Source organism: Bubalus bubalis, chromosome 18 (assembly GCF_019923935.1).
Source record: "Bubalus bubalis isolate 160015118507 breed Murrah chromosome 18, NDDB_SH_1, whole genome shotgun sequence".
Lineage (NCBI taxonomy): Eukaryota > Metazoa > Chordata > Mammalia > Artiodactyla > Bovidae > Bubalus > Bubalus bubalis.
Window position 1 is genome coordinate 60,787,145 of NC_059174.1, and position 27,242 is coordinate 60,814,386.

The 27,242-nt window shown below is 45.0% G+C and overlaps 2 protein-coding genes across 9 annotated transcripts in view; both read left to right on the forward strand.

Moving 5' to 3' along the window:
• Positions 1-2,828: 2,828 nt before the first annotated feature.
• LOC102416169 (cationic amino acid transporter 3) lies at positions 2,829-8,548 on the forward strand. Its single transcript, XM_045163231.1, is given in 11 exon segments — positions 2,829-3,198; positions 3,756-3,914; positions 4,967-5,144; positions 5,345-5,457; positions 5,822-6,044; positions 6,223-6,362; positions 7,020-7,122; positions 7,307-7,503; positions 7,701-7,867; positions 8,138-8,246; positions 8,412-8,548. Coding segments are annotated over 11 exon segments (1,896 nt in total).
• Positions 8,549-13,597: 5,049 nt separating this feature from the next.
• Positions 13,598-27,242, forward strand: part of LOC102416495 (cationic amino acid transporter 3) — a 33,908-nt gene continuing 20,263 nt past the window's right edge. For 4 of the 8 annotated variants that reach the window (XM_025269557.3, XM_025269552.3, XM_025269558.3 and 1 more), the window contains exons 1-4: positions 13,653-13,796; positions 20,553-20,660; positions 25,193-25,591; positions 26,601-26,759. In XM_025269557.3, the coding sequence (XP_025125342.2) occupies positions 25,222-25,591; positions 26,601-26,759 (529 nt within the window). In that variant the 5' untranslated portion in view covers positions 13,653-13,796; positions 20,553-20,660; positions 25,193-25,221. Of the gene's footprint in view, positions 13,797-20,552; positions 20,661-25,192; positions 25,592-26,600; positions 26,760-27,242 lie in introns of all 8 variants that reach the window. The other 4 variants (XM_044931658.2, XM_025269553.3, XM_025269555.3 and 1 more) reach the window with 4 other exon arrangements.

Below are 27,242 nucleotides of genomic sequence, written 5' to 3' on the forward strand. Positions count from 1 at the left end.
GGGGTCGCAAAGAGTCGGACATGACTGAGCGACTGATCTGATCTGATATCTACATTTTTATGTAGCCAATCTCTAAAACATTTTAAAACTGTGCCTTCATTTAACAATAACTTCCTAATTCACCTTCACCCCAGGCCCTGGCCAACCACTATTCTGCATTTGTCTCTATGGCTTTAACTCCTCCTTTGATTTCACAGAAATGAAATCACACATTATTTGTATATTGGTGAATGGCTTATGTTGCTTAGCATAATGTTCTCAAGGGTCCTCCATGTTGTTGCATGAGTCAGAAATTCCTGCCTTTTAAAGGCTGAGTAATATTCCACTGTATGCATAGACCACAATTGTGTTTATCCATTCCTTCATGGATGAACATTTGGGTTGCTTCCAACTTTTATCTACTGTGAATAATGCTGCTATAAACTTGAGTGTGCAAATATCTTTTTGAGACTCCATTTTCCATTTTTTGCAGATGTACACCCAGATATGGAATTTCTGGATCACATGGTAAATCCAACGTTAGTGTTTTGAGGAACTATCGTACTTTATCCATAGCAACTGCACCATTTTGCATTCCTACTAACATTTCCCAAGGGTTCACCAGTAGCATTTGACAAAGAAGAAAACAGAGGTCCAGAGAAGTAAACGACTTGTTCAGAGGTACAGTGGTAGTGGAGAAGCCAAGATTCTAATCATAGTTTCCTGGATTTTTGAATACTTGCTCTCAACCAAAATGTTACATTGGACTTATGAATATCGTTAGGCAGAAACCCCCCCCCCCCCCCCCCCCTCACAATAACTGGTGGTCACTGGGTCAGCCTAGTCCTGCAGAGCAGTGTAGTGAGGAGACATTTCAAGCCCCAAAGGAGCAGCAAAACAGAGTTCTGTCATTTCTGATTCAGAATGAAGGTTAGTCCCCCCTTCTCTCTAGGCACTTGGGAGTTGTAGGGAAAGAGCAAATTAGCCAAGATGGCACAGTCAGTCTCTCTCACCCCAAGCCCGCTCGCTCTTGCCCCATGTTTTGTAAATAATGATTATGTAACAGCAGAGATTACTTATAGCACTGCACGTGCCTGTCACAAGGTACTCGATTGGCCACCAGTGGCTTTTGTTCTGTACGTATATAGATAAGCTCCCCCTGGAAAGCCCTGGAGGTGGGGTTGTGTTATGGCTGTGTTATGTCCACATTAGGGCTACATTACATGATGTTATGGCTGCTGCATCAGCCAGGAGAGAATAAACATGTCTGCAGTTCCACCGGCTCCTTGAGTCTTCTTCCAGCTTTCCTGCTCCTGCCTTGCTTACTCTGGGTTCAGCAAAGAGTGAGATACAGTGAGACAACTGATGCTGTGAGCAGGTTCAGCAAGACAGGAGGCCAGTGTGGTTTGATGCTTTAACTGAGCTGGGCTACACCTCCTACAAATTCCATCTCCTTCTGCCCAGACTCAGAGTTCTAATTTCTTTTCACACTGCAGGCAGTGAGGTATAAAGCTACCAGGTTTCAGCATTCTTGACAAAGCAATGTATGGAGTCTGAGATCTCTGATTACTCAGAGAGTCATGGCACACTTATAAAGGAAGGGAGGGGAAAATTATAATAATAATAACAACAAATTTTCCCCAGTTCTGTAGAAGAAAAGAGGATAATGAGTGGTGAAAAGTTTGTGCAAAGTCAGACAAGCTAATACAGAGCAAAGCTGGATTTGAACCAGCTGATCTGGTTGATTTCAATTCAGAAACAAGCATTCTTATCCACTTGTGCGAGTGTACATTGTGCATGCTAAGTCACTTCAGTCATGTCCGACTCTGCAACCCCATGGACTGTAGCCCTCCAGTCTCCCCTGTCCAATTCTCTGTGTGTGCATGTGTGTTAATCACTCAGTCGTGTCCAACTCTTTGTGACCCCATGGACAGTGCCTCTCCAGGCTCCTCTGTCAATGGGATTCTCCAGGTAGGAATACTGGAGTGGGTTTCCATTCCCTCCTCCAGGGGATCTTCCCAACCCACGGGTTGAGCCCAGGTCTCCTGCATTCCAGGCAGGTTCTTGACCATCTGAGCCACCAGAGGAGCCCACTCTGTCCATTAAACTTATACCAATTAAGCATCTACTGAGTACCTGGCACTGTGTTAGAGGCTTTTGCTTCTGTAGGGGTGGAAAACTTTTCTTTCTAGGTTTCTTGGCTGGTGTAAATAACTAAATTGACATAAGACAGATGAATACATTTACAGGAGCCCCTCAAAAAACTCTTGAGACTCAGGCGTTTAAGGCTTATACTCTCCCCTGGGCTAAGGAGAAACGGGTAGGGATCTGGGGCTTCAAGGAGGAGGAAGACAACCCACAGGAGGATGGGAAGAGCAAGTGCCTGATGAACAAATGTTTGCTCCTCCAGGCGGGTATGTTTTCCTGAAATTAGAAGTTCTCTCCGGTGATAGCTCTCTTCCTGGCATAGGCAGTATAATCTACATTATTTTGAGCAGTTAAGGGAGAGGCAAGGAGCTTCTCCTGAGTCTGCTGGGTCTCAATCATCTTTAGCTTTAATACAGTCCACATGTCAAAAGAACACATTTAGGGGAGATAAAACCACTCCCCCTCAGTTCTATTCAAGCAACCCTTCCAGTAATTTTGAAACATATTAAATGCCTGATTTATGTTTGGAAAACCAAAGCACAGAGATGAGAACTTGCCCGTTCTGTCCTTATACCACCTGCCCCTCATCACTCCATTGCTCCATGGAACTGGACTCCCAGGGCCAAGGATGGATGGACATTCTTGACGGCTTTGTATGTTGTTTTTCTCAGCATATCTTAACCTCCTCAACTCCGTCTAGAATGCTGCGTCAGTATGTTCGCCAGTTTCGTCAGGGGCTGGTCTACAAGTGGCCAATGGAGCCCCGGGAGGAGTCTGAGAGTCGCAGAGCTCCTCTGAGCACTCTCGACCTGGTGATCTTGGGTGTGTGCAGAACTCTGGGGGCTGGCGTGTACGTCCTGATTGGTGTCATAATCCTGCTCATCGCTGGACCAGTGATCGTCATCTGCTTTTTGGTGGTTGCCCTGTCTTCTGTGTTGTCTGAACTCTGCTATGCCCAATTTTGGTCCTGTGTACCACACTCCGGTTCTGTGTATCTTTACAGTGTCATCGCCATGGGAAAACTGTGCGCCTTCATCATTGACTGGAACATCTTACTGTATTTAGTGGCTGGTGAGATGATGGGGAGGGGGATGATGTGGGGCTTAAGATCAGGAAACTAGGAGGGTAACTGGGATCTTCACTCATTCATAAACACTTTGTTATGGAGCTTGTAGAAGGAAGCTCCAGAAAGCCTCACAGCTTCACTGTACTGAGCTAGCCTGTTTTCTTTAAACATGGGCAGAGAACCCAGAGGAAAGGGCACTGTCGGGGGTGGGTGAGAGGGAGGCAGTTCCCACAGTCTCCTCCCCTCACCGTATGGAAGTCTCCGCTCAGTGTTGCCTTCATGGGATTTTCCTTTACCACTTGATTTAAAATGTCAGTCCTCATGTCTTAGCCCTCCTGGTCCCACTTCCAAGAAAAGTGTTCTTTTCTTGCATAACTTTGATCTCTTCCTAACATTAAATAGTTGACCTATTTTTTGAATCATCTGTTCTTCTCTCCCCAATCCCATGAAAAGAAACTATTTGAGAGTGAGTATTTTGTCTGTTTCCACCCTAAATACATCCCAGGGTGCATTGTAGGGGTTTAATTATTGTCCATTAATCTCTCTTCTTCTGCCACTGCAGCTGCTTCCTGTGTGACCAGGGCTTGGAGTTATGCCTTTGACAGCCTCATTGGGAACCACATCTCTAAGGCATTATAGAGAACTTTCTCTCCACACATGCCCTCTTTCCTGGCCCCGTACCCAGATTTCATTGCCCTGGGCCTGGTGTTGCTGATGACTGGTGAGAAGGGGTCAGACATAGGATGGGAAGAGTGGGGTTTGGAGGGGGAACTGGTGTTGGAAAGTTGTGGGGTGGTAGAATTAGGACTGGAAAGAAGGATCAGAGTTATGAGTAAGGGCAGCAAGGCACACAGACCATTGCTTTCCCACCCTGGCACACTTGACACTTGGTGATGCTTCATCTTTTGATGTTGAGGGCTGTCCTGAACTTCACACTGTAGGGTTTTGTTTTTGTTTTATAAATCATAGTCGAATGTAGAGTTGCATCCCCAGCCTTACTCACTAGATACTGGTGCTAAATTGTGATCATCAGAATGTCTCCAGACATTGTCAAACATCTCTTGAGTGACAAGATCACACCAGCTCAGAATCATTTACTTAGAATGACAAATCTCTTCCTCTGTGTTGAGACCAGATTTTTTTTTTAAATTGAGAGGCTATTCTCATAGCATAAAACTGATTTATTGTCTTTCCCAGTTTTACTGAGATATAATTGACCTACAACATTGTCTATGTTTAAGGTGTACAGAGTGATGATTTGACAGATGTGTGCTGTGAGGTGACTGGTACAGTAAGAAATTAGCCATCTTAAAGTGCTTGTGTCTGCGTGGGTGCTCAGTCATTTCAGTTATGTGCAACTCCTGACGACCCCATGGACTGTAGCCCATCAGGTTCCTCTGTCCATGGGCTTCTCCAGGCAAGAATACTGGAGTGGGTTGTCATGTCCTCCTCCAGGGGATCTTCCTGATCCAGGGATTGAACCTGCATCTTCTCCTATATTGCGGGCAGGCTTTTTACTGCTGAGTCACCAGGGAAGGCCCTTAAAGTGTAGAGTCCAGAGGGACTTAGTCCCTTCACAGTGTGACGACCATCATCTCCATCTAGTTCCAAACATGTTCATCTCCCCAAAAGGAAGCCCTGTACCCACCAAACGGTCACTATCCACCCATCCACTGCACCTCCACCACCCTCAAGCCCTGGCAACCACTGGCCTGCTTTCTGTGTCTATGGGTTTAATTACCTTGGATGTCTCATATTCCATCTTTCCCACAGGACTACTGGTTCTGGGAGCTCGTGTGACAACCCTGATTATCAAAGTGTCCACAGGCTTGAACCTTTTTGTTCCAATCTTCATGATCCTCTCCGGCTTCATTAAGGGAGACCCGCACAACTGGCAGCTCACAGAACAGGACTACAGATCGAACACATCTGGATCCAGCAACACCTTTAGGTCAGGAGGGTCCTCTTGGTAATACATGGGTGGTGATGGTGCAGAGCTGGGAACATGGTGGGGACTAAAGATATCTGGGCTGGTGGATCCAGGTGATGGGGGTCCTGGAGCCCAGGACTTGTGATATGAAGGGAGGAGCCCAGTAGAGATGGCTGAACACACTTCACCCACGTTCTTCCTCTTTCCTTCTTTCACCATAGGTTGGGCCCTCTGGGTTCTGGAGGGTTTGTGCCCTTTGGCTTTGAAGGGATTGTCCAAGGAGCAGCTATACTTTTCACCTCCTATTTTGGTGCTCATGGCATGGTCACTGCAGGTAACACGGTCATTTTGTGTCCCATCAGGGGTGTGGGCACTGATCGGGCTGTCCCTGGGCACAGGGGTTGGTAGAAGGTAAGACCCTGACGCTGAGAAAGATTAAGGGCATAGCAGAAGGGGACCGCAGAAGATGAGATGGTTGGATGACTTCACTGACTCAATGGACATGAGTTTGAGGAAACTCAGGGAGCTAGTGAAGGACAGGGAAGCCTGGCACGCTGCAGTCCATGAGGCTGCAAAGAGTCATACATGACTGAGTAACTAAACAACAAAAGCCTGCTTTCGGACTTGCGAGAGGAAAGGGGATTTTCTGCTTTCATTCCAGTATCTTTCCTGACCCCGTACTTGCTCCTGTCCTGCAGGGAAGGAAGCCCCAAATCCTCAGCGTTCCATCTCCTTGAGCTTGGTGGTCTCCATCTTCATCGGCTTTCTGGCATACTCTGGAGTCTCCGCGGCGCTCACCCTCATGGTGCCCTACTACCTGATTTACCCTTACAGCCTCTTGCCGCAGGCTTTTCTCCAGGTCGGATGGGACCCGGCTGGATATGTCATGGCTGTTGTCTTACTGTGTACTGTTTTATACAGGTCAGCATCCTGGTTTTCTCCCCATCTACTGTCAGATGCTCAGGTACCCCAGCCCCTGGGATTGAGAGATAAGATGAAGGATACCATGTAGACAGGAGCCATGTAGACTAGGAACCAAGGGTGCCCTGGTCTCTCCTGCTTCTGCACACCCTCTCACATTTTCCATCTTCTCTTCCAGCTTCCTATGTGCCATGTTCTCCATGTTTCAGTTGACCTGCGCAATGGCAGCTGACGGGCTCCTTTTCCGAGCTCTTGCCCAGATCCACACCCGTACTGGCACCCCCATCATAGCCATCTTGGTTTCTGGAACTCTTACAGGTGAATAAAGGAAACCTTTTCTTTACTTTAAAAAAAAAAATTCTATGTATTTATTTTTAATGATTGATGATTGCTTTACAAAATTGGTTTGATATCTGTCATACATCAACATGAACCAGCCATAAATATACCTATGAACCTTCCCTCCTGAGTCTCCCTCCCACCTCTCACCCCTCTAGGTTATTACAGAGCCCCGTTTTGAGTTCCCTGAGTCATACAGAAAATTTCCATTGGCTGTCAAATTTGCATACGTTAGTGTATATGCTTCCATGCTACCCTCCATTCATTTCACCCTCTCCTTCTCTCCTGCCCTTGACTGTCAGTCTGTTTTCCATGTCTGCATCTCCATGGCTGCCCTGTGAATAGGTTCATCAGTACCATTATTCTAGATTCAATATATATGCATTAATATATGATGTTTGTTCTTCTCTTTATAACTTACTTCGCTCTGAATAATAGGCTCTAGGTTCATCCTCCTCATTAGAACTGACTCAAATGTGTTCCTTTTTATGACTGAACAGTATTCCATTGTCTATATATATATTCCACAGCTTCTTTATCCATTCATCCATCAATGGACCATTCTTTCTTTGACCAATTTCTTTAACATGAATGTTTCCAGGGACTTTTCACTCCCTCCCCCAACCCTCATTTTAGGGCTCACGGCATCGCTCCTCAGGATCCTCAATCTGGTGAAACTCATGTCAGCCGGGATCCTGCCTGCTTACACTCTTGTGGCTGTTTCCATACTTGTCCTCAGGTGAGACCCACTAAGCTTGGCTGAGAGCCTTGGACTCTTGGGGTTTATGGGAAGGTGATCCTCTTCTGCCTTCTTGCTGCCTTCTATATGTCTCACTAGGCTTAAGGCAAGAAAGAGGTAGATTATACTGTCTGATGTTAGGATAGGGGCTGCTGTGAATACTGCCCTGATATCTCTCCTTCAGGTACCAACCAGACCAGATTTTAAGCAAGAGGGAGAAAGCAGAGGAGGGAAATGAGATCTCTGATCATGAAGCAAGTCTTTCAGAACCTGTACCTGAAGCAGGACCCTTAATGATTCTAAAGAGTCTATGGTTCCCTACCAGCACCACCCCCACCCAGATATCTGGGCAGATTGTCTATGGATGTGTCTCTCTGCTTGGTGAGCAGTGGGATTTCTCTTTGGTCATATTCTGAAATTGACAAGATAGGTTGGGATTCTGTGTCTTTGGCAGTTGAGGAGGGGTCTTGGAGATACAATGGCCCTTCCTGAGGTGGGCAGCCTGGGGAGGGGTGTGACCCAAGGTCCTGACATCTTTGTTTCTGGGTCCAGCCTGTTCTCCTCCTCGACCCTTGCAGTTCTCCTGCTGAGCATCCTGAGCCTGGTCCTGGCCCAGTGGCCCAGACGTGTGTTCTCTGGAGACCCCGTGCTCACAACAGTGGCTGTGCTGCTGCTGCTGCTCATCACTGGGGTGACGGTTATCATCTGGAGGCAGCCCCAGGACCCCAGTCCTCTTATATTCAGGGTAGGTGACCTTATGTGTCCAAAGTGTCCACCTTGAGTGAATGAAGCCTGGGTGATTGAGCTTTAAACTTCTTTGTTGGACCTGGAAGTAAAGAGAGTTGCTAAAACCAATGAACCCTTCCTGGATCCACACTCGCTGCTTTACAGACCCAATCTAGGCAGGCACTGAACACACAGCCTGAATAAGCCTGGAGTCTTCCCACACCATGGGGCAGGGTCTCCCTTTCAGACGTCTGGGCTGTGTTTAGGAATGAACTGACTCTGCCCACAGATCCCTGCTCTGCCTGTCCTCCCACTGGTGAGCATCTTTGTGAACATTTACTTGATGATGCAGATAACTTCTGGGACCTGGATCTTATTTGGCATCTGGATGGCGATTGGTAAGAGGCTTTTTAGGGTGAAGAGTCTTCTTGAGTGACCGAATCCAATCCTCTTCCTAGAAGCCCTCCCCAAAACCGTCAGATGCCATAACAGGAAGCCTACTGGGCATTTGTTGGTGAAGAGAGCGCTTACTTTTCCTATTCATTGTCTCATTTTCCTACTAGGATCTGTCATATACTTAGGATATGAGATCCGACACAGCCTGGCAGGGAACAAACATCAACAGCCACCAGCCTCCACCCCCCAGACTCTGGATTAAAACATCCCCAGTGCTGAAATCTGCCTAACCCAAGGAAATTGATGCTGTGTGGAATCCCTCCAAACTCTGGAGGTATCTTCTGGTTTACGGGGCACTTTGAGCCTCTGTGGAGTGTGAACATGGGATGCATTTACAGGTCTGTATTTATTGCCAGTGGATGTTGTATATTTTTAAAGCAAACTTTTAAAAGCATAAAAGACGTACTTAAAAGTGCATGCTTCCTAAGTGTGCAGCAAAATGAATTTTCACAACAAAATTACCACAGTGTAGCCAGTAACCAGAGGCAGAAATGAAATATTAACCAGACATGTGAGAAACAACTTCTTTTGCCTCTTTCCAGCAGGAACACAGAGACTGCCATTTAGGAAGGAAACACAGGTAACTAAGTATTTTGTCAAGATTTACACTTTAAACATTAGGACACAAACAGACTGGAAGTAAACGTGCAAATAGTCACACAAGGAAGTCAGGGTAGCTGTATTACTATCCAAGTAGACTCTGAGAAAAAGAGAAATAATACAGATAAAGTGGATTATTTCACCATAAAATGAGAAATGATTATATTTTTCTTTTCTCCAAGCTTTACTGAGGCAGTGTGCTGCTGCTGCTGCTAAGTCACTTCAGTCGTGTCCGACTCTGTGCGCCCCCATAGACGACAGCCCACCAGGCTCTCCCGTCCCTGGGATTCTCCAGGCAAGAACACTGGAGTGGGTTGCCATTTCCTTCTCCAATGTATGAAAGTGAAAAGTGAAAGTGAAGTCGCTCAGTCGTGTCCGACTCTTAGCGACCCGTTAGCTTTCTATCTCAGACTCAGAGTAACACAGTTGAGCTGATGAAGAAAACTTCTTAATTAAAAAAAACAACCAAACCAAAACTCCTGCATTGGGGAGTGGGGAAATGGGGTCATAGATAATTGCTGGTTGATAAATGGTTACTAATTGGTGTAACTAAAAGGTAAGAAGTTAAAAGTATAACTAAAAGATAATGTTTAGTGTAAGAAAAAGTTAGTAACTTTTAGTGTAATGGAAAAAAAGAGTGCAACCAAAGTGTAACTAAAAGGTAAGAAGTTATCTTGGAGAGACAAGACAAAAAGATGTTGCTACAGAACAAAATACTCAAAATCGAGATTATGGACATTCAAGAAGCTGGTAAGAATGAAATAGAGGATTGTTTGTGGGAATGAATAACTGAAGTAGAGTGAAGGGAGGATGGATGTCAAGAAACCAAATACAAGTTATTAGATGAATCCAAGAATAAATGGAGGAGGATGAATAGAATTTGGAAAATCACTACCTTTCAAGCGAAAGCCTCAATGAAATTACAGGCTTAAGATGCAATTAATGGAGACTGAACCTTTTGGGTAAAACTTTGATAGAACAGGTTGACACCACCTGGTTATCATTCTTCCTTATTGACGTGGAATAACCAGATCTCACATTATACCCAATGTGCTGTAAGAGGCAATACACAACACTGCCCATAAAGTAGTCCTGAAGAAAATTTGAATCAGAATTAATCACGTCTTTAGATCAACTACGAGCTCATAGCAGACATAGGGATAGATTCACATTTCAACTGAAAACTTCATCAGCCAGGGACTTCTCTGGAGACTGTGGGTAGGGATGGTAGGGAGAGGGGATGATGAGCAGACAGGTTCCATCCCTGGTCGGGTAACCCACATGCCAAAGGAAGTTCAGTTCAGTTCAGTCGCTCAGTCATGTCCGACTCTTTGCAACCCCATGAATTGCAGCACGCCAGGCCTCCCTGTCCATCACCAACTCCCGGAGTTCACCCAAACTCACATCTATCGAGTCGGTGATGCCATCCATCCATCTCATCCTCTGTTGTCCCCTTTTCCTCCTGCCCCCAATTCCTCCCCACATCAGAGTCTTTTCCAGTGAGTCAACTCTTCACACGAGGTGGCCGAAGTATCGGAGTTTCAACTTCAGCATCAGTCCTCCCAAAGAACACCCAGGACTGATCTCCTTTAGGATGGACTGGTTGGATCTCCTTGCAGTCCAAGGGACTCTCAAGAGTCTTCTCCAACACCACACTTCAAAAGCATCAATTCTTCGGCACTCAGCCTTCTTCACAGTCCAACTCTCTCATCCATACATGACCACTGGAAAAACCATAGCTTTGACTAGATGGACCTTTGTTGGCAAAGTAATGTTGCCGGGAGCAGGAGCTCCGCCCGTGGCAAAGGTCATGAGGAAGGAGGCTCGGCATACAAAAAGGCGGGATCGAGCCTCAGGAGTCCCCTGGAAATTCTCGAGCATCTACCCCTAAAACCAGAGTCTGCCTACTTTCTGTTTGTGCTCTCACCTACACCTCTGACTTTACGGGGGGCTGTCCCCCACTACCTCTCTCTGAAAAAAAGAGTTAACTTACAGCTCCAGTTAATAAAATTCCTGGGTGTAATAGTGTTTCAACCTACAAACTCCTTTGGAAGTCCTCTAGCCTGCTTGAATAGGTTTTTCCGGCCACATGTGATTGCTCAGAGCCTCCCAACTGTGAGAGGCTTGAGATGTTCTAAACTGTCTAAATACAGATTCCTTTGAGCAGTTAAAAGATTGATTAGAAATTGTATTGGTGAAGGGTTTTTCACTTGTTGGGCCAATGTTTACTGCTAAGTCTCCATATCCCTTACCTGCTGTGTCCCTGGCAGTGTATTGATTAATATAATTGATGTAAGTAGTAGCTTTAATGTTTGTAACCTTGGACCCTTGAGTCAATTCTTTTTCTTGTTATACCCCACCACACCTTTGCCCTATAGGAATGCAACTTTATCTAATGCTTTTGGAGGGTGGCGCCTGACTTTAGAATAATCACCTTAAGAGAAAAATAAGTTTCTTAAAATGTTAACAGGCCTCTGGGCCAGAAGATGATGCAAATCACCTAAACTTTTGCATATGATAAGTTTGCAGGAAGAAAGCCTGGCTTACTGCATGACTCTACCCCTTCCCCCATTATCCTCTATGCATAACTTAAGGTATAAAAACTACTTTGGAAAATAAAGTGCGGGCCTTGTTCAGCGAAACTTGGTCTCCCCATGTCGTTCTTTCTCTCACCTTCTGGCTGAATTATTCAGCCTCTTTTCTCTACTGAATTTCCTCATTGAGCTATCCTTATTTAACCACTCTTTAGATCCTTAATTAACGCTTAATTAAGCAATTGTTTCCTGATCCTCACCGTCGCCGTGCCCACTTTGAATTCCTTGGATCCACCGGGGCTGCACCCCGGCACAATGTCTCTGCTTTTGAATATGCTATCTAGGTTGGTCATAACTTTCCTTCCAAGGAGTAAACGTCTTTTAATTTCATGGCTGCAATCACCATCTGCAGTGATTTTGGAGCCCCCCCAAAATAAAGTTAGCCAGTGCTTCCACTGTTTCCCCATCTATTTCCCATGAAGTGATGGGACCAGATGCCATGATCTTCGTTTTCTGAATGTTGAGCTTTAAGCCAACTTTTTCACTCTCCTCTTTCATCAAGAGGCTTTTGAGTTCCTCTTCACTTTCTGCCATAAGGGTGGTGTCATCTGCATATCTGAGGTTATTGAGATTTCTCCCGGCAATCTTGATTCCAGCTTGTGCTTCTTCCAGTCCAGCGTTTCTCATGATGTACTCTGCATATAAGTTAAATAAGTAGGGTGACAATATACAGCCTTGATGTACCCCTTTTCCTACTTGGAACCAGTCTGTTGTTCCATGTCCAGTTCTAACTGTTGCTTCCTGACCTGCATATAGGTTTCTCAAGAGGCAGGTCAGGTGGTCTGGTATTCCCATCTCTTGAAGAATTTTCTACAGTTTATTGTGATCCACACAGTCAAAGGCTTTAGCATAGTCAATAAAGCAGAAGTATATATTTTTCTGGAACTCTCTTGCTTTTTCCATGATCCAGTGGATGTTGCCAATTTGATCTCTGGTTCCTCTGCCTTTTCTAAAACCAGCTTGAACATCTGGAAGTTCGCGGTTCATGTATTGCTGAAGCCTGGCTTGGAGAATTTTGAGCATTACTTTACTAGCATGTGAGATGAGTGCAATTGTGTGGTAGTTTGAGCGTTCTTTGACATTGCCTTTTTTGGGGATTGGAATGAAAACTGACCTTTTCCAGTCCTGTGGCCACTGCTGAGTTTTCCAAATTTGCTGGCATATTGAGTGCAGCACTTTCACAGCATCATCTTTCAGGATTTGAAATAGCTCAACTGGAATTCCATCAACTCCACTAGCTTTGTTCATAGTGATGCTTTCTAAGGCCCACTGGACTTCACATTCCAGGATGTCTGGCTCTAGGTCAGTGATCACACCATCGTGATTATCTGGGTTGTGAAGATCTTTTTTGTACAGTTCTTCTGTGTATTCTTGCCACCTCTTCTTGATATCTTCTGCTTCTGTTAGGTCCATACCATTTCTGTCCTTTATCAAGCCCATCTTTGCATGAAATGTTCCCTTGGTATCTCTAATTTTCTTGAACAGATCTCTAGTCTTTCCCATTCTGTTGTTTTCTTCTATTTCTCTGTATTGATCGCTGAGGAAGGCTTTCTTATCTCTTCTTGCTATTCTTTGGAACTCTGCATTCAGATGCTTATATCTTTCCTTTTCTCCTTTGCTTTTCACTTCTCTTCTTTTCACAGCTACTTGTAGGGCCTCCCCAGACAGCCATTTTGCTTTTTTGCATTTCTTTTCCATGGGGATGGTCTTGATACCTGTCTCCTGTACAGTGTCACGAAGCTCATTCCATAGTTCATCAGGCACTCTATCTATCCGATCTAGGTCCATAAGTCTATTTCTCACTTCCACTGTATAATCATAAGGGATTTGATTTAGGTCATACCTGAATGATCTAGTGGTTTTCCCTACTTTCTTCAATTTCAGTCTGAATTTGGTAATAAGGAGTTCATGATCTGAGCCACAGTCAGCTCCTGGTCTTTTTTTTTGTTGACTGTATAGAGCTTCTCCATCTTTGGCTGCAAAGAATATAATCAATCTGATTTCGATGTTGACCATCTGGTGATGTCTATGTCCATTGTACATTACCCCAGTTAAAAAACATCTTTGAAAATCCCCTGACAGTAACCACAGAAGTGTTAACGGCTAACAGGAACTTTGCAGAAGCTTCCGGTCCTCCCAGCCTCCTCCCCACCCGAACTACCCAGAGGTTAAGGGTTGTCATCTGTGCTCAGGCACTTCCCTCTTTGGTTTTTGGACAAACATCAGCTCCTACCCTGCGCGACTTAACCTCAGCCTCCCTGACTGACCCAGTGCTCCATACTCTGCTCCAAGGATCCAGTAAGTCTCGGGTCACCCTCTTCTGTAGGTGACTGGGTGCTGAGTTCACATCCTCCCAAAGAGACCTCTGCAACCCCAGAGTGCAGGGGGTCAGCCCGGCTCCAGCCTGAGGGTGGAGAGACCCGTTTTCCAGATGAAAGTAGAAGGAGCTGGGAACTGTTGTGTTTGTGTGAGAAGAGAAGGGGCTGGGAGAGATTGGATCTATGTCCAAAGGCTCTTCGACTGGTTTTAGACTGGTGCTCACTCAACATTCAGATGACCCTTACATAGAGTTTGTGATTTGGGTACCACTGCCTTCAGTCTCCTGTCTCCTTTCTGCCCTCCATGTCTGCTGATGCCTCATCTAGGAGCTGAGCATTGTGCTGAGGACGACTCACTGGTGTTTCATGTTAAGTTACCTTGGAATTTTGTACGCTCAGCAACTCTGTGAAGCTGGCTCTCCTGTTTATCACTGGCATCATTTTTTTTTTTAATTGTGGTAAAATACACATACATTTGTCATCTTCAACATTTTTAAACGAACTGTTCAGCAATATTGGGTAAATTTACACAGATGTGACACCAATTTGCAGAACTCTTTCCATCTTGTAAAACTGAAACCAGATTCTCATTTACCAATGACTTCCTATTTTTCCTCTCACCCAGTCCCTAGTAAACCACCGATCTATTTCTGTCTCTGTAAATTTGACTATGTCAGGTACTTCATAGAAGTGAACCATACAGTATTTGTCTTTTGGAGACTGGCTTTTTATCATTTAGCATATTGTCCTCAAGTCTCTTGTCCACAAGGGTATTGTCCCTGTTGTAGCATGGGTCCGAATTTCCTGTCTTTTTATTCCTGAATAATATTCCTCTGTACGCAACATCACTTTCTATTCATCCATTTTTCGTGGATGGTCCTTTCATCTTTCAGCTATTGTGAACAATGCTGCCACAAACATAGGTATACAAACATCTCCTGTGACCTCACTTTCAGTTCTTTTGGGTGTACATTCAGAAGTGGGATTGGCCAATCATGATGGTAGTTTCAGTTTGTTTTTTTTTTTTTTTTTTTTGGAGGAACCACCATACTTTATTCATAGGAACTGCACCATTTTATGTTCCTAACGACGGGGTTCAAAGGTTCATCAGCAGCATTTGAACAAGAAGGAAACACAGGTCCAGAGATGTATATGACTTGTTCAAGGGCAGAGAGGTGTTCGTGGGGCCAAGATGCTAATCATAGCTTCCTGACTCTCTGAATGCTTACCCTCAACCATAATGAAAAACTCGGACCTTAGAGTAAAATGGACAGAACCCCCCTGACCTTAACTCGTGTTCACTGGATCAGCTTAGCCCTGCAGAGCAGTGTAATGGGGAGACATTTTATGTCCCAAAGAATTGAAAACACAGTCTCTTGTTTCTGATTCAGAATGAAGATTAGTCCTCTCTCCCTCCAGGCAGTTGGGAGGTCATCTGTTTCTCCTTTTTTCTCCCCCCCCCCCCAAATTTAATAATACTTTATTTTTTTAATTTTTACACTTTTTTATTTGGAGGATAATCCCTTTACAATGTTGTGCTGGTTTCTGCCTTACAGAAGGAGGCTGAGTCATAATTATATGTATATGTCCCCATCCCCCTAGGTCACCATGGAGCTCCAGACTGAGCTCCTTGTGTTCTACAGTGGCTTCCACGAGCTATCTGTTTCACACATAATCGTGTATAAATGTCAGCGCTACTTTCTCAGTTTGTCCCACCCTCTCCTCCCTCAACTGTGACCACAAATCTGTTCTTACATCTGCGCCGCCATTCCTTCTGTACAAATAGGTTGATCTTTCCTTTTTTTTTTTTTTATGCCATACATATGCATGATATACAATATGTGTTTTTCTCTTTCTGAGTTTCTTCACTCTGTATAACAGACTCTAGGTTTATTTACCTCACTACAAGTGACTGAAATTCTTCCCTTTCTATGGCTGAGTAATACCTCATTGCCTATATGTACCACATCTTCTTTATCCATTCATCTATCTATAGACATCCAGGTTGCTTCCATGTCCTGCCTGTTGTAAACAGGGCTGCAAAGAACATTCACGTACATGTACCTTTGTGATTTGGTTTGATTTGACTTTGGTTTTCTCAGGGTTTATGCCCAGTAGTGCGTTGCCGGGTCATACGGTAGTTTTATTCCTAGTCTGTTCAGGAACGTCCATCCTGTTCTCCATAGTGGCTGTGTCAGCTTACTTTCCCACCAACAGTGCAGTAGAGTTCCCTTCTCTCCGCATCCTCTCCAGCATTTATTGTTTGTAGATTTTCCAATGGTGACCATTCTGACATCTGCGAGGTGACAGCTCACTGGCATGTGGACCCAGTGGGGGAAGGAGAGGGTTGAACAAACTGGGGGGTTAGGATTGACATGTATACACTACATGTGCAAAACAGAAAGCTAATAGGAACCTGCAGAGAGCACAGGCACCTCAGCTTGCAGCTCTGTGATGCCCTAGAGGGTTGGGATGGGGGATGGGGTGGGAGGGAGGCCCAGCAGGGAGGGGATATATGTATACATATAGCTATTCACTGGGCTTCCTTCCCTTGTGGCTCAGCAGTAAAGGATCCACCTGCCAATGCAGGAGATGCCGGTTTGATCCCTGGGTTGGGAAGATTCCTTGGAGAAGGAAATAACTCAGTCCAGTATTCTTGCCTGGAGAATCCCATGGACAGAAGAGCCTGGTGGGCTACAGTTCATGGGGTGGCACAGAGTCAGACACGACTGAGAGACTGGACAACAACAAAGCCGATTCACTTCTTTATATAGCAGAAACTATCACAACATTGTAAAGCAATACACCCATGGCTGACTCATGTCAATGTATGGCAAAAACCACTACAATATTGTAAAGTAATTAGCCTCCAATTAAGATAAATTGCCGGGAGCAGGAGCTCCGCCCGTGGCAAAGGTCGTGAGGAAGGAGGCTTGGCATACAAAAAGGCGGGATCGAGCCTCAGGAGTCCCCTGGAAATTCTCGAGCATCTACCCCCCAAAACCAGAGTCTGCCTACTTTCTGCTTTGTGCTCTCACCTACACCTCTGACTTTACAGGGGGCTGTCCCTCACTACCTCTCTCTGAAAAAAGAATTAACTTACAGCTCCAGTTAATAATTCCTGGGTGTGACAGTGTTTCAACCTACAAACTCCTTTGGAAGTCCTCTAGCCTGCCTGAATAGGTTTTTCCGGCCACATGTGACTGCTCAGAGCCTCCCAACTGTGAGAGGCATGAGATGTTCTAAACTGTCTAAATACAGATTCCTTTGAGCAGTTAAAAGATTGATTAGAAATTGTATTGGTGAAGGGTTTTTCACTTGTTGGGCCAATGTTTGCTGCTAAGTCTCCATATCCCTTACCTGCTGTGTCCCTGGCAGTGTATTGATTAATATAATTGGTGTAAGTAGTAGCTTTAATTTTTTTTAATCTTGGACCCTTGCGTTAATTCTTTTTCTTATTATAGCCCACCACACCTTTGCCCTATAGGAATGCAACTTTATCTAATGCTTTTGGAGGGTGGCGCCTGACTTTAGAATAATCACCTTAAGAGAAAAATAAGTTTCTTAAAATGTTAACAGGCCTCTGGGCCAGAAGATGATGCAAATCGCCTAAACTTTTGCATATGATAAGTTTGCAGGAAGAAAACCTGGCTTACTGCATGACTCTACCCCTTCCCCCATTATCCTCTATGCATAACTTAAGGTATAAAAAAACTATTTTGGAAAATAAAGTGCGGGCCTTGTTCAGCGAAACTTGGTCTCCCCATGTCGTTCTTTCTCTCACCTTCTGGCTGAATTATTCAGCCTCTTTTCTCCACTGAATTTCCTCACTGAGCTATCCTTATTCTATTACTCTTTATATCCTTAATTAACATTTAATTAAGCAGTTGTTTCCTGATCCTTGCCGACGCCATCCCCGCTTCGAATTCCCTTAATCCACCGGGGCTGGACCCCGGCAATAAATATTTTTTTTTTTAATTAAAAAAGAGAACACTCAAATAAAATCATAAAGGAGGAGATATTATAAATCATACTTTAAGTATGCACAGTCTTATAAGAAACTACTATGAAAAACTATATGCCAACAAATTGGATAACCTAGAAGAAACAGACCAAATTTTTAGAAACATCCAACATATCAAGACAAAATCAGGATAAAATAAACAATACAAATAACAAACAAGTAAGGACGTTAAATCAGTGATCAGAAACCTCTCAACACAGAAAAGATAGTTTCACTGGCAAATTTTACAAAACATTTGATTTTTTAAAAACTGTTAAAATGTTGGCCTCGCTAGGTTTGAGTTGCTGCGTGTGGGCTTTCTCTCTGGTTGTGGTGAGGGGGCTACTCTTTGCTTTGGTGTGCATGCTTCTTGCGGTGGCTTCTCTTATTGTGGAGCACAGGCTCAGTAGTTGTGGAGCACAGGCTTAGTTGCTCCATGGCACGTGGGATCTTCCCAGACCAGGAATCGAATCTATGTGCCCTGCATTAGTTAGTGGATTCTCATCCACTGTGCCACCAGGGAAGTCCAAAAAGTAAGAACATCAACAAACACGAAAAAACCACATTTATTTCTAGACTCCTTCTGTTTACAGGATAATGGAGAAAACTTGTGGTGTGTACATGTTCCTGAGAGGGTCCCCTCTTAATGGAAGAATCTTTGACGATACCGTGATTGGGAATTTTTTCATCTTCTTCCCAGGTCACATGATTTTCTCTCGACTCCCCTGTGATTTAGTTTCCATTCTGTCAGGGCTAGCCTGGCTTTGGGATTTGGATTGGTTTCCAAATGCAACCAAGACATGAAAGCCACTGGCCCAAGGCACAGTGATGAATTCATGTCAAAAGCAGGATGCATGGTGGAGAAGGCAGAAGGCAAGAGAGAGAGAGAGTGAGATGAAGAAATGTTTCCATCTGAGACAGAAAAGAGGCAGAAAGAGGACGCACAGATGGGAGGACTAACATGCTGAAGCCTGGGGGGAGAGGGGGTAGGGGCGGGGAAAGGGCAGGTTATCAACTGTGAGTCACAGGTCACAGTGAACTCAACATCAATGTAAAATATTCACATATAATGTAAATACAAAGCACCCAAACTCAGTGATGGTTATAGAATTGAGTAATAATTTCAGACACTTTAGGAAGTACATAAAAATGAAAAGGTGTTAGTATTTGAGAGATAGAGGTCAGAGGTCAGGGAAGTTAGAGAAGGGATAATGATCAGGACACTCACTTGGAAACACAGGGTGACTGTTGAATGAAAAAGGAAAAAAAACAGGAATGTGAGCATACCTCTGACAGTTACCGCAGTCACCGTGAGATTAATTAAAAACATGGGAAATTATGTTGAAAAGATGAGAGGTTGGGGAGAAAGCAGCAGAGGTGGACCTGAGTGACTCTCTCATGAATCAGGAAGAGACTGCCTGTCAGTTGGGGTTGTCTACTGGGCTTCCCTGGTGCATCAGTGGTAAAGAACCTTCCTGCCAAAGCAGGAGATGTGGGTTTGACCCCTGAGACAGGAAGATCCCCTAAAGGAGGAAATGGCAACCCTCTCCAGTATTCTTGCCTGGGAAACCCATGGACACAGGAACCTGGCATGTTACAGTCCACAGGGCCACAAAAGAGTCAGACATGACTGAGTGACTAAACAAGAAAATTCTATATCATGTGATATCAGACATGCCATTCTCATGGCTTAAGTCTCTGTCCTTATATTATTTTAAACTCTGTATGTTTTCTCCTTTTATATTACAGTTGTTTAAAAAGTCAAGATTTTTAAAAACCAATGTGGAATTTTTTTCAATATAATATATGTGGGTTGGATTCCAAATGTCCTGCTGTTGTGAAGAAGGGAGTGCTTCTTACTACTAAATCCCTAATGCCTATTTTAGATGTCTTATTTTTTTAAATTTAGTCTCTCAGTTATTGGCTGCTTCAATTTGAACTATTTTCTTTTCATTTTATTAAAGTATAGTTGATTTACAGTGTTGAGATTATTTCTTCTGTACAGCAAAGTGACTCAGATATACATATATATTGATATATTCTTTTCAATGACTGTTTATCAAAAGATATTGATTATAGTTCCCTGTGCTATACAGTAGGGCCTTGTTGTTTATCTATATAGAATAGTTTGCATGTGCTAATCCCAAACTCCCAATCCTTCCTTCTCCCTCTCCCTTTGCCATTATATGTCTGGTCTCTACATCTGTGAGTCTCTTTCTGTTTCATAGATAGGTTCATTTGAGTTGTATTTTAGATTCCACATATAAGTGATATCATATGGTATTTGTCTTTTTCTCTCTGACTCACTAACTATGATAATCTTTAGGTCCATACTGCTGCAAGTATCATTGTTTCATTTTTAATGGCTAAGTAGTATTCCTTTGTATGCATGTGTGAATACAGATGTGTGTGTGTGTGTGTGTGTGTGTGTGTGTGTGTGTGTGTGTATATACACACACACATATATTTGTTGTTGTTTAGTCACTCAGTTGTGTCTGGCTCTTTTGTGACCCCATCGACTATAGCCTTCAAGGCTCCTCTGTCCATGGGATTACCCAGGTGAGAATACTGGAGTGGGTTGCCATTCCCTCCCCAAGAGATCTTCCTGACCCAGAGATCAATTTGGGAACTCCTGCATTGCAGGCAGATTCTTTACGTCTGAGCCACCAGGGAAGCCCTCATCATATTGTTGAAGCATTTAAACTTCATTGCTCTTGTCCTCTATCCTCCTAGGTTCTCTGTCTGGAGCATGCAAAGAAGACACACGAAAGGTAGATGAACAGGAAAAAGAATTCCATCTACAACTAGCCTTCTGTTTACATTTCCTGAGGAACGAGGCAGGTGAGGTCTAGGCTAGATATTTACACTAGACTTCAGTTTGTGCTTGGAGATGGAAGTGACAGTTCAGTTGCTCAGTCGTGTCCGACTCTGTGACCCCACGAATCACAGTATTCCAGGTCTCTCTGTCCATCACCAACTCCCAGAGTTCACCCAAACTCATGTCCATCTAGTTGGTGATGCCATCCAGCCATCTGATCCTCTGTTGTCCCCTTCTCCTCCAGCCCCCAATCCCTCCCTGCATCAGGGTCTTTTCCAGTGAGTCAACTCCTCATATGAGGTGGCCAAAGTATTGGAGTTTCAGTTTCAGCATCAGTCCTTCCAATGAACATCCAGGACTTATCTCCTTTTGGATGGACTGGTTGGATCTCCTTGCAGTCCAAGGGACTCTCAAGCTGGTGCTGCTGCTAGGTCACTTCAGTCGTGTCCGACTCTGTGCAACCCCATAGACAGCAGCCCACCAGGCTTCCCCATCCCTGGGATTCTCCTGGCAAGAACACTGGAGTGGGTTGCCATTTCTTTCTCCAATGCATGAAAGTGAAAAAAGTGAAGTCGCTCAGTCGTGTCCAACCCTCACCGACCCCATAGACTGCAGCCTTCCAGGCTCCTCCATCCATGGGATTTTCCAGGCAAGAGTACTGGAGTGGGGTGCCATTGCGTTCTCCGGGGACTCTCAAGAGTCTTCTCCAACACCACAGTTCAAAAGCATCAATTATTCTGCACTCAGGCAATGGCACCCCACTCCAGTACTCTTGCCTGGAAAATCCCATGGGCAGAGGAGCCTGGTAGGCTGCAGTCCATGGGGTTGCTGAGGGTCGGGCACGACTGAGCGACTTCACTTTCACTCTTCACTTTTCTGCATTGGAGAAGGAAATGGCAAACCACTCCAGTGTTCTTGCCTGGAGAATCCCAGGGACGGGGAATCCTGGTGGGCTGCCATCTACAGCGTTGCACAGAGTTGAACATGACTGAAGCGACTTAGCAGCAGCAGCAGCACTTTCTGCCATAAGGGTGGGGTCATCTGAATATCTGAGGTTATTGATATTTCTCCAGGCAATCTTGATTCTAGCTTGTGCTTCCTCCAGCCCAGCATTTCTCATGATGTACTCTGCATAGAAGTTAAATAAACAGGGTGACAATATACAGCCTTGACGTACTCCTTTTCCTATTTGGAACCAGTCTGTTGTTCCATGTCCAGTTCTAACTGTTGCTTCCTGGCCTGCATATAGGTTTCTCAAGAGGCAGGTCAGGTTGTCTGGTATTCCCATCTCTTGAAGAATTTCCCACAGTTTATTGTGATCCACACAGTCAAAGGCTTTGGCATAGTCAATAAAGCAGAAATAAATGTTTTTCTGGGACTCTCTTGCTTTTTCCATGATCCAGCGGATGTTGGCAATTTGATCTCTGGTTCCTCTGCCTTTTCTAAAACCAGCTTGAACATCTGGAAGTCCATGGCTCACATATTGCTGAAGCCTGGCTTGGAGTATTTTGAGCATTACTTTACTAGCATGTGAGATGAGTGCAATTGTGTGGTAGTTTGAGCATCTTTTGGCATTGCCTTTCTTTGTGATTGGCATGAAAACTGACTTTTTCCAGTCCTGTGGCCATTGCTGAGCCTTCCAAATTTGCTAACATATTGAGTGCAACACTTTCACAGCACCATCTTTTAGGATTTGAAATAGCTCAACTGGAATTCCATCACCTCCACTAGCTTTGTTCATAGTGATGCTTTCTAAGGCCCACTGGACTTCACATTCCAGGATGTCTGGCTCTAGGTCAGTGATCACACCATCGTGATTATCTGGGTCATGAAGATCATTTTTGTACAGTTCTTCTGTGTACTCTTGCCACCTCTTCTTAATATCTTCTGCCTCTGTTAGGTCCACCATTTCTGTCCTTTATCGAGTCCATCTTTGCATGAAATGTTCCCTTGGTATCTCTAATTTTCTTGACGAGATCTCTAGACTTTTCCATTCTGTTGTTTTCCTCTATTTCTTTGCATTGATCGCCGAGAAAAGCTTTCTTATCTCTCCTTGCTGTTCTTTGGAACTCTGCATTCAGATGCTTATATCTTTCCTTTTCTCCTTTGCTTTCCACTTCTCTTCTTTTCACAGCTATTTGTAAGGCCTCCTCAGACAGCAGGAACAGGGTAAATAGCTGGACTTTGCCTGCTATGGACATGTTACTATAACAATCATGGCAGGGACAGAAAGGGGCTAAACTCTGTGTGTGTAAAAGAACAAGAGGTCACATATTTTCTATCTTTTGGGGCACCACACATGTGCAGAAAGTCTCTTTGGGGGGTCAAAAAGGAGGGGATGCCATCTCTTAATAGGTGATCTCCAGGCCCCACAGGCCTGTCTGCTGGAATCCATATAGAAAAAAAAGCTGCTCACACCTGTCAGGGAGGGTCCTAGGGCAGGTCAGGTGTGGAGAAAGAAATCAGGTAATTGGCCAAGGTAAACAAAGACGGGAAGAACTGCCCTACATAGACGATTTAACAATCTCTTTATGGGGCTCCTCCTCCTTTGGGAGGACACCCACAGCTTTTCTTATGTGTGTGAACTCTGCCTGGCTTCTGTCTTAACTAAACAAACTGTTCCTCTGTGTCCTCCTTCATGACTGAGCTGTGTCTCCAGTTAATACCAGCAATATACTTTTACCATAGTTTTAGTTTTTGCCTCCTGGAGAAATGCTTTTGTTTTGTTTTGTTTTGTTTTTTACTGGGGACTAGAGCCAGAAGAACCTTGTTTCTAGTTTCTAGCCCCTGATGGACTGGTGACTAGGGTTCCTGGTTTTCATCCAGGCTGTGGCTGCTGCTGCTAAGTCGCTTCAGTCACGTCTGATTCTGTGCGACCCCATAGATGGCAGCCCAATTCTTGTGCAGAGAACTAAGCCAGTGCTCACGGTTGTCTCTCTCTCTCTCTCCAAGATCATTTGGGGCTGAAACCCAGGATTTCAAGGTAAACTGCAGGTCTCCACCAAACTGCTGGCTGGAGACTTCTGACTCTCCCTCTCCCAGGAGAACTTGCTCTCACTCTCTGCTTTGTTCTGTTTCCAAGACCTCCAGGCCTTGATCTAGGTCTGCTCAATGAAGGAGCCCCAGTTATCTTTTTCTTGCCCCTCTCCCCGTTTCTCTCATTCTGCCTAAACAACAACCCCCAGCCTGTCCCCCACCCAAGCAGAGCTTCCTCATCAACTTTGAGAGAACCATGCCTGGAGTCAAGGCTCAGCGCCTACCACCACCACTAGCAAATCATTCCCACTTTGTTATAGCTGTTGTTTAGTCATGAAGTCATGTCCGAGTCTTTGTGACCCCATTGAGAGTGGCCCGCCAGGCTCCTCTGTCCATGGGATTCTTCAGGCAAGGATACTGGAGTGGGTTTCCATTCCCTTCTCCAGGGCATCTTCCCCATGCAGGAATCGACCTGGGTCTCCTGTACTGCAGGCAGATTCTTTACTCTCTGAGCACCCAGGGAAGCTAAACCCTGGAGGATTCCCTTTGAAAGCATGATGGGCCAAGAAAGGTAAAACTCAGGTTTGCTTTAACAATGTCTGGCCTTTATTTAAGTTGGAGGTTGGAAAGTGGCCTAAAACTTGGGTCTCTAGATTACAATGCTATCTTACAATTAGATCTTTGTTGCCCCCAAATGGGAAAATGGACTGAGGTTAACTCTCCTGACATTCTAAATGACCCCCTTCTAACTTCTCCCAACTCTCGGGGGAACCCAAGCTTCGTCAATCCTGTTGTTGTTGTTTAGTCACTCAGTCTTGTCTGACTCTTTGCAATCCCTTTGACTATGGCCTGCCAGGCTCCAGGTTTCCTTACTCCTTCAGAGTCTTTAATTTTAGGACACTGTATTTGTAAAAAGAAAAATTGCTAACCATCATCTGCCAACATACAGTTGCCACAAATGTTCAATTTTTTTTTTTTAAAGGTTGCATACTGAGGCACAATAAATGGATGTATGTTTGTGCTTGTACATGTATATTTGAGCAGTTAAAGGAGAGACAGAAAGCTTTTCTTGAGTCTGCGGGTCTTAATTGACCACAGCTCAAGACAATCCAGGGATTTCTCAGGGGTCTCAGTGGTAAAGAGTCCACCTGCCAATGCAGGAGACACAGGAGACTCGGGTTTGATCCCTGGGTTGGGAAGAGATCATGGCAACCCACTCCAGCATTCTTGCCTGGAGAATCCCACAACAGGGGAGCCTGGCGGGCTGCAGTCCACAGGGTCTCAGAGTCAGACAGGAGTGAGCATATACACACACCAAACAATCCATATTCCAAGTGGCACATTTTGGGGGAGACCTAATCCTCTCCACCTCACTTCTCTTTAAAAAGCCTTTCCAGTAACTTTGAAACATGTGAGAAGCTTTCTTTGTGTTTGAAGAAACCAAAGCTCAGAGATGGAGACCTTGTCCCAACTGTCCTTTTACCACCTGCCCCTCATCGCTCCACTGCTCCATGGAATTGGACTCCCAGGGCCAAGGGCGGGTGGACCTCGCTGATGGCTTCGTGTCTTGTTTCCTCAGCAGATCACAGTTCCTCAACTCCATCCAGGATGTGGTGTCAGGAACTCCACCAGTTTGGTCAGAAGCTGGTCCGCAGGCGGCTCCTGGAGCCCACTGATGATTCTAAGAGTCCCACGGCTCCTCTGAACATCCTGAAACTGGTAGCCTTCGGTGTGGCCAGCACCCTGGGGGCTGGCGTGTACATCCTGGTTGGAGAAGTGGCCATGTTCATCGCTGGACCAGCGATTGTCATCTCCTTCTTGGTGGCTGCTGTGTCTTCTGTGTTGTCTGGGCTCTGCTATGCTGAGTTTGGGACACGGGTCTCGTGGACCAGTTCTGCGTATCTCTACAGCTACATCAGCATGGGAGAACTGTGGGCTTTCGTCACTGCCTGGAACCTCATACTGTCCTATGTCATTGGTGAGGGGATGGGTGGGGGGGTAACTGTGGGGCTGAAGTTTGGAAGACCAGGAGTGGGTGTTTGGGTCTTTGGTCGTGCATGAGAACTGTGTCATCCATTCTGTGAGGGGAGGAGGGAAATAACGTCAGGAAAAGTCCACAACTTCATTCTTGTCAGCTCTCCCCTGCTTTCCTTAAATGATGGACCAAGAACCCAGAGGAAAGGGCACTGTAGGGAGTGGGTGAGAGGGAGGGATGGCCCTCAGGCTTATCCCCTCACCATACTGAAGTTTTTGCTTAGCGGTTGTCCTCAAAGAGTTTCCATTAGCATTTGAACTAAAATTTTAATCCTCATTGCCCAAATTGCTCTCACTTCCCTCGTTTCTTGCATAACTTTGATCTCTCACTGACATTAAATAGTTAACCTATTTTAGAATTATCTGGGTCTATTTTCCCCACCCTATGAGAAGAAGATCTTTGAGATTTGGTATTTTGTATTTTTTCCCCAACATACATGACTTTGTGTATTTGTTGTTGTTTTTCTGTCACTAAATTGTGTCCAACTCTTCGCAACCCCATGGGCTACAGCACGCCAGGCTCCTCTGTCCTCCACTCTCTCCTGGAGTTTGCTCAAACTCATGTTCACTGAGTCAGTGATGCTGTCCAACCATCTCATTGTCTCCCGCTCCCTTCTCCTTTTACCTTCCATCTTTCCCATGTTGGACACCTTCTGACCTGGGGGGCTTCTCTTCGGGCATCATAACTTTCTGCCTTTTCATGCTGTCCATGGGGTCCTCCTGGCAAGAATAGTGGAGTGGGTTGCCACTTCCTTCTCCAGTGGCCCATGTTTTGTCAGAACTCTTCACTGTGACCCGTCCATCTTGAGTGGTCCTGCATGACATGGCTCATAGTTTTATTGAGCTATGCTAGCCCTTCACCCCAACAAGGCTGTGATCCTCGAAGGGGTCTTGGTGTGTAGGGAGGTCCAATTTATATTTGTCAATGAATGTTCCTTCTTATTCTGCTTCAGGCACGGGTAGCGTGGCTAGGGCCTGGAGCATCGCCTTCGGCAGCCTGATTGGGAACCACATCTTTCAGGCCTTAGAGGGAACTTTCTCTCCATATATGCCCTACTATCTGGCCAAGTACCCAGACTTTGTCGCCCTGTCCCTGGTGCTGTTGCTCACAGGTGAGACAGGGATCCAAGTTAGGATGGGAAGACTGGGATGTGGGGCGGTGGGGGAACTAGGGTGGGAAAGGCGTGAGGTGGCAGAACTGTGGGAATTAGAAATTAGGGTCTGGGATACAAAAGATAGGAAGTCAAGACGTAGACTGTTGTTTCCCACCCTTGGCATTACTGACCTTCCAGTCTGAAACAGCCTTTGGTGTTGGCAGCTGATGCAGGTACTGCAGGATTTTCTTAATCAACCACTGTCAGGTGTCTAGCACCTTTGGACTTCATTCACTAAACACCTGTGATTCATATTTCTCAAATTGTGACAATCGGGATGTCTCCAGACATTGCCAAATGTCCCTTGGGGACCCAAATCACCCCCAGCTGAGAATCATTTACTTAGAGTGACAAATTTCTTCTCTGTACTGAGACTTTTTTCAATTGGGAGGAAATTAACATAGCATAAAATTAGCCATTTTATTATTTTTCTTAGCCTTA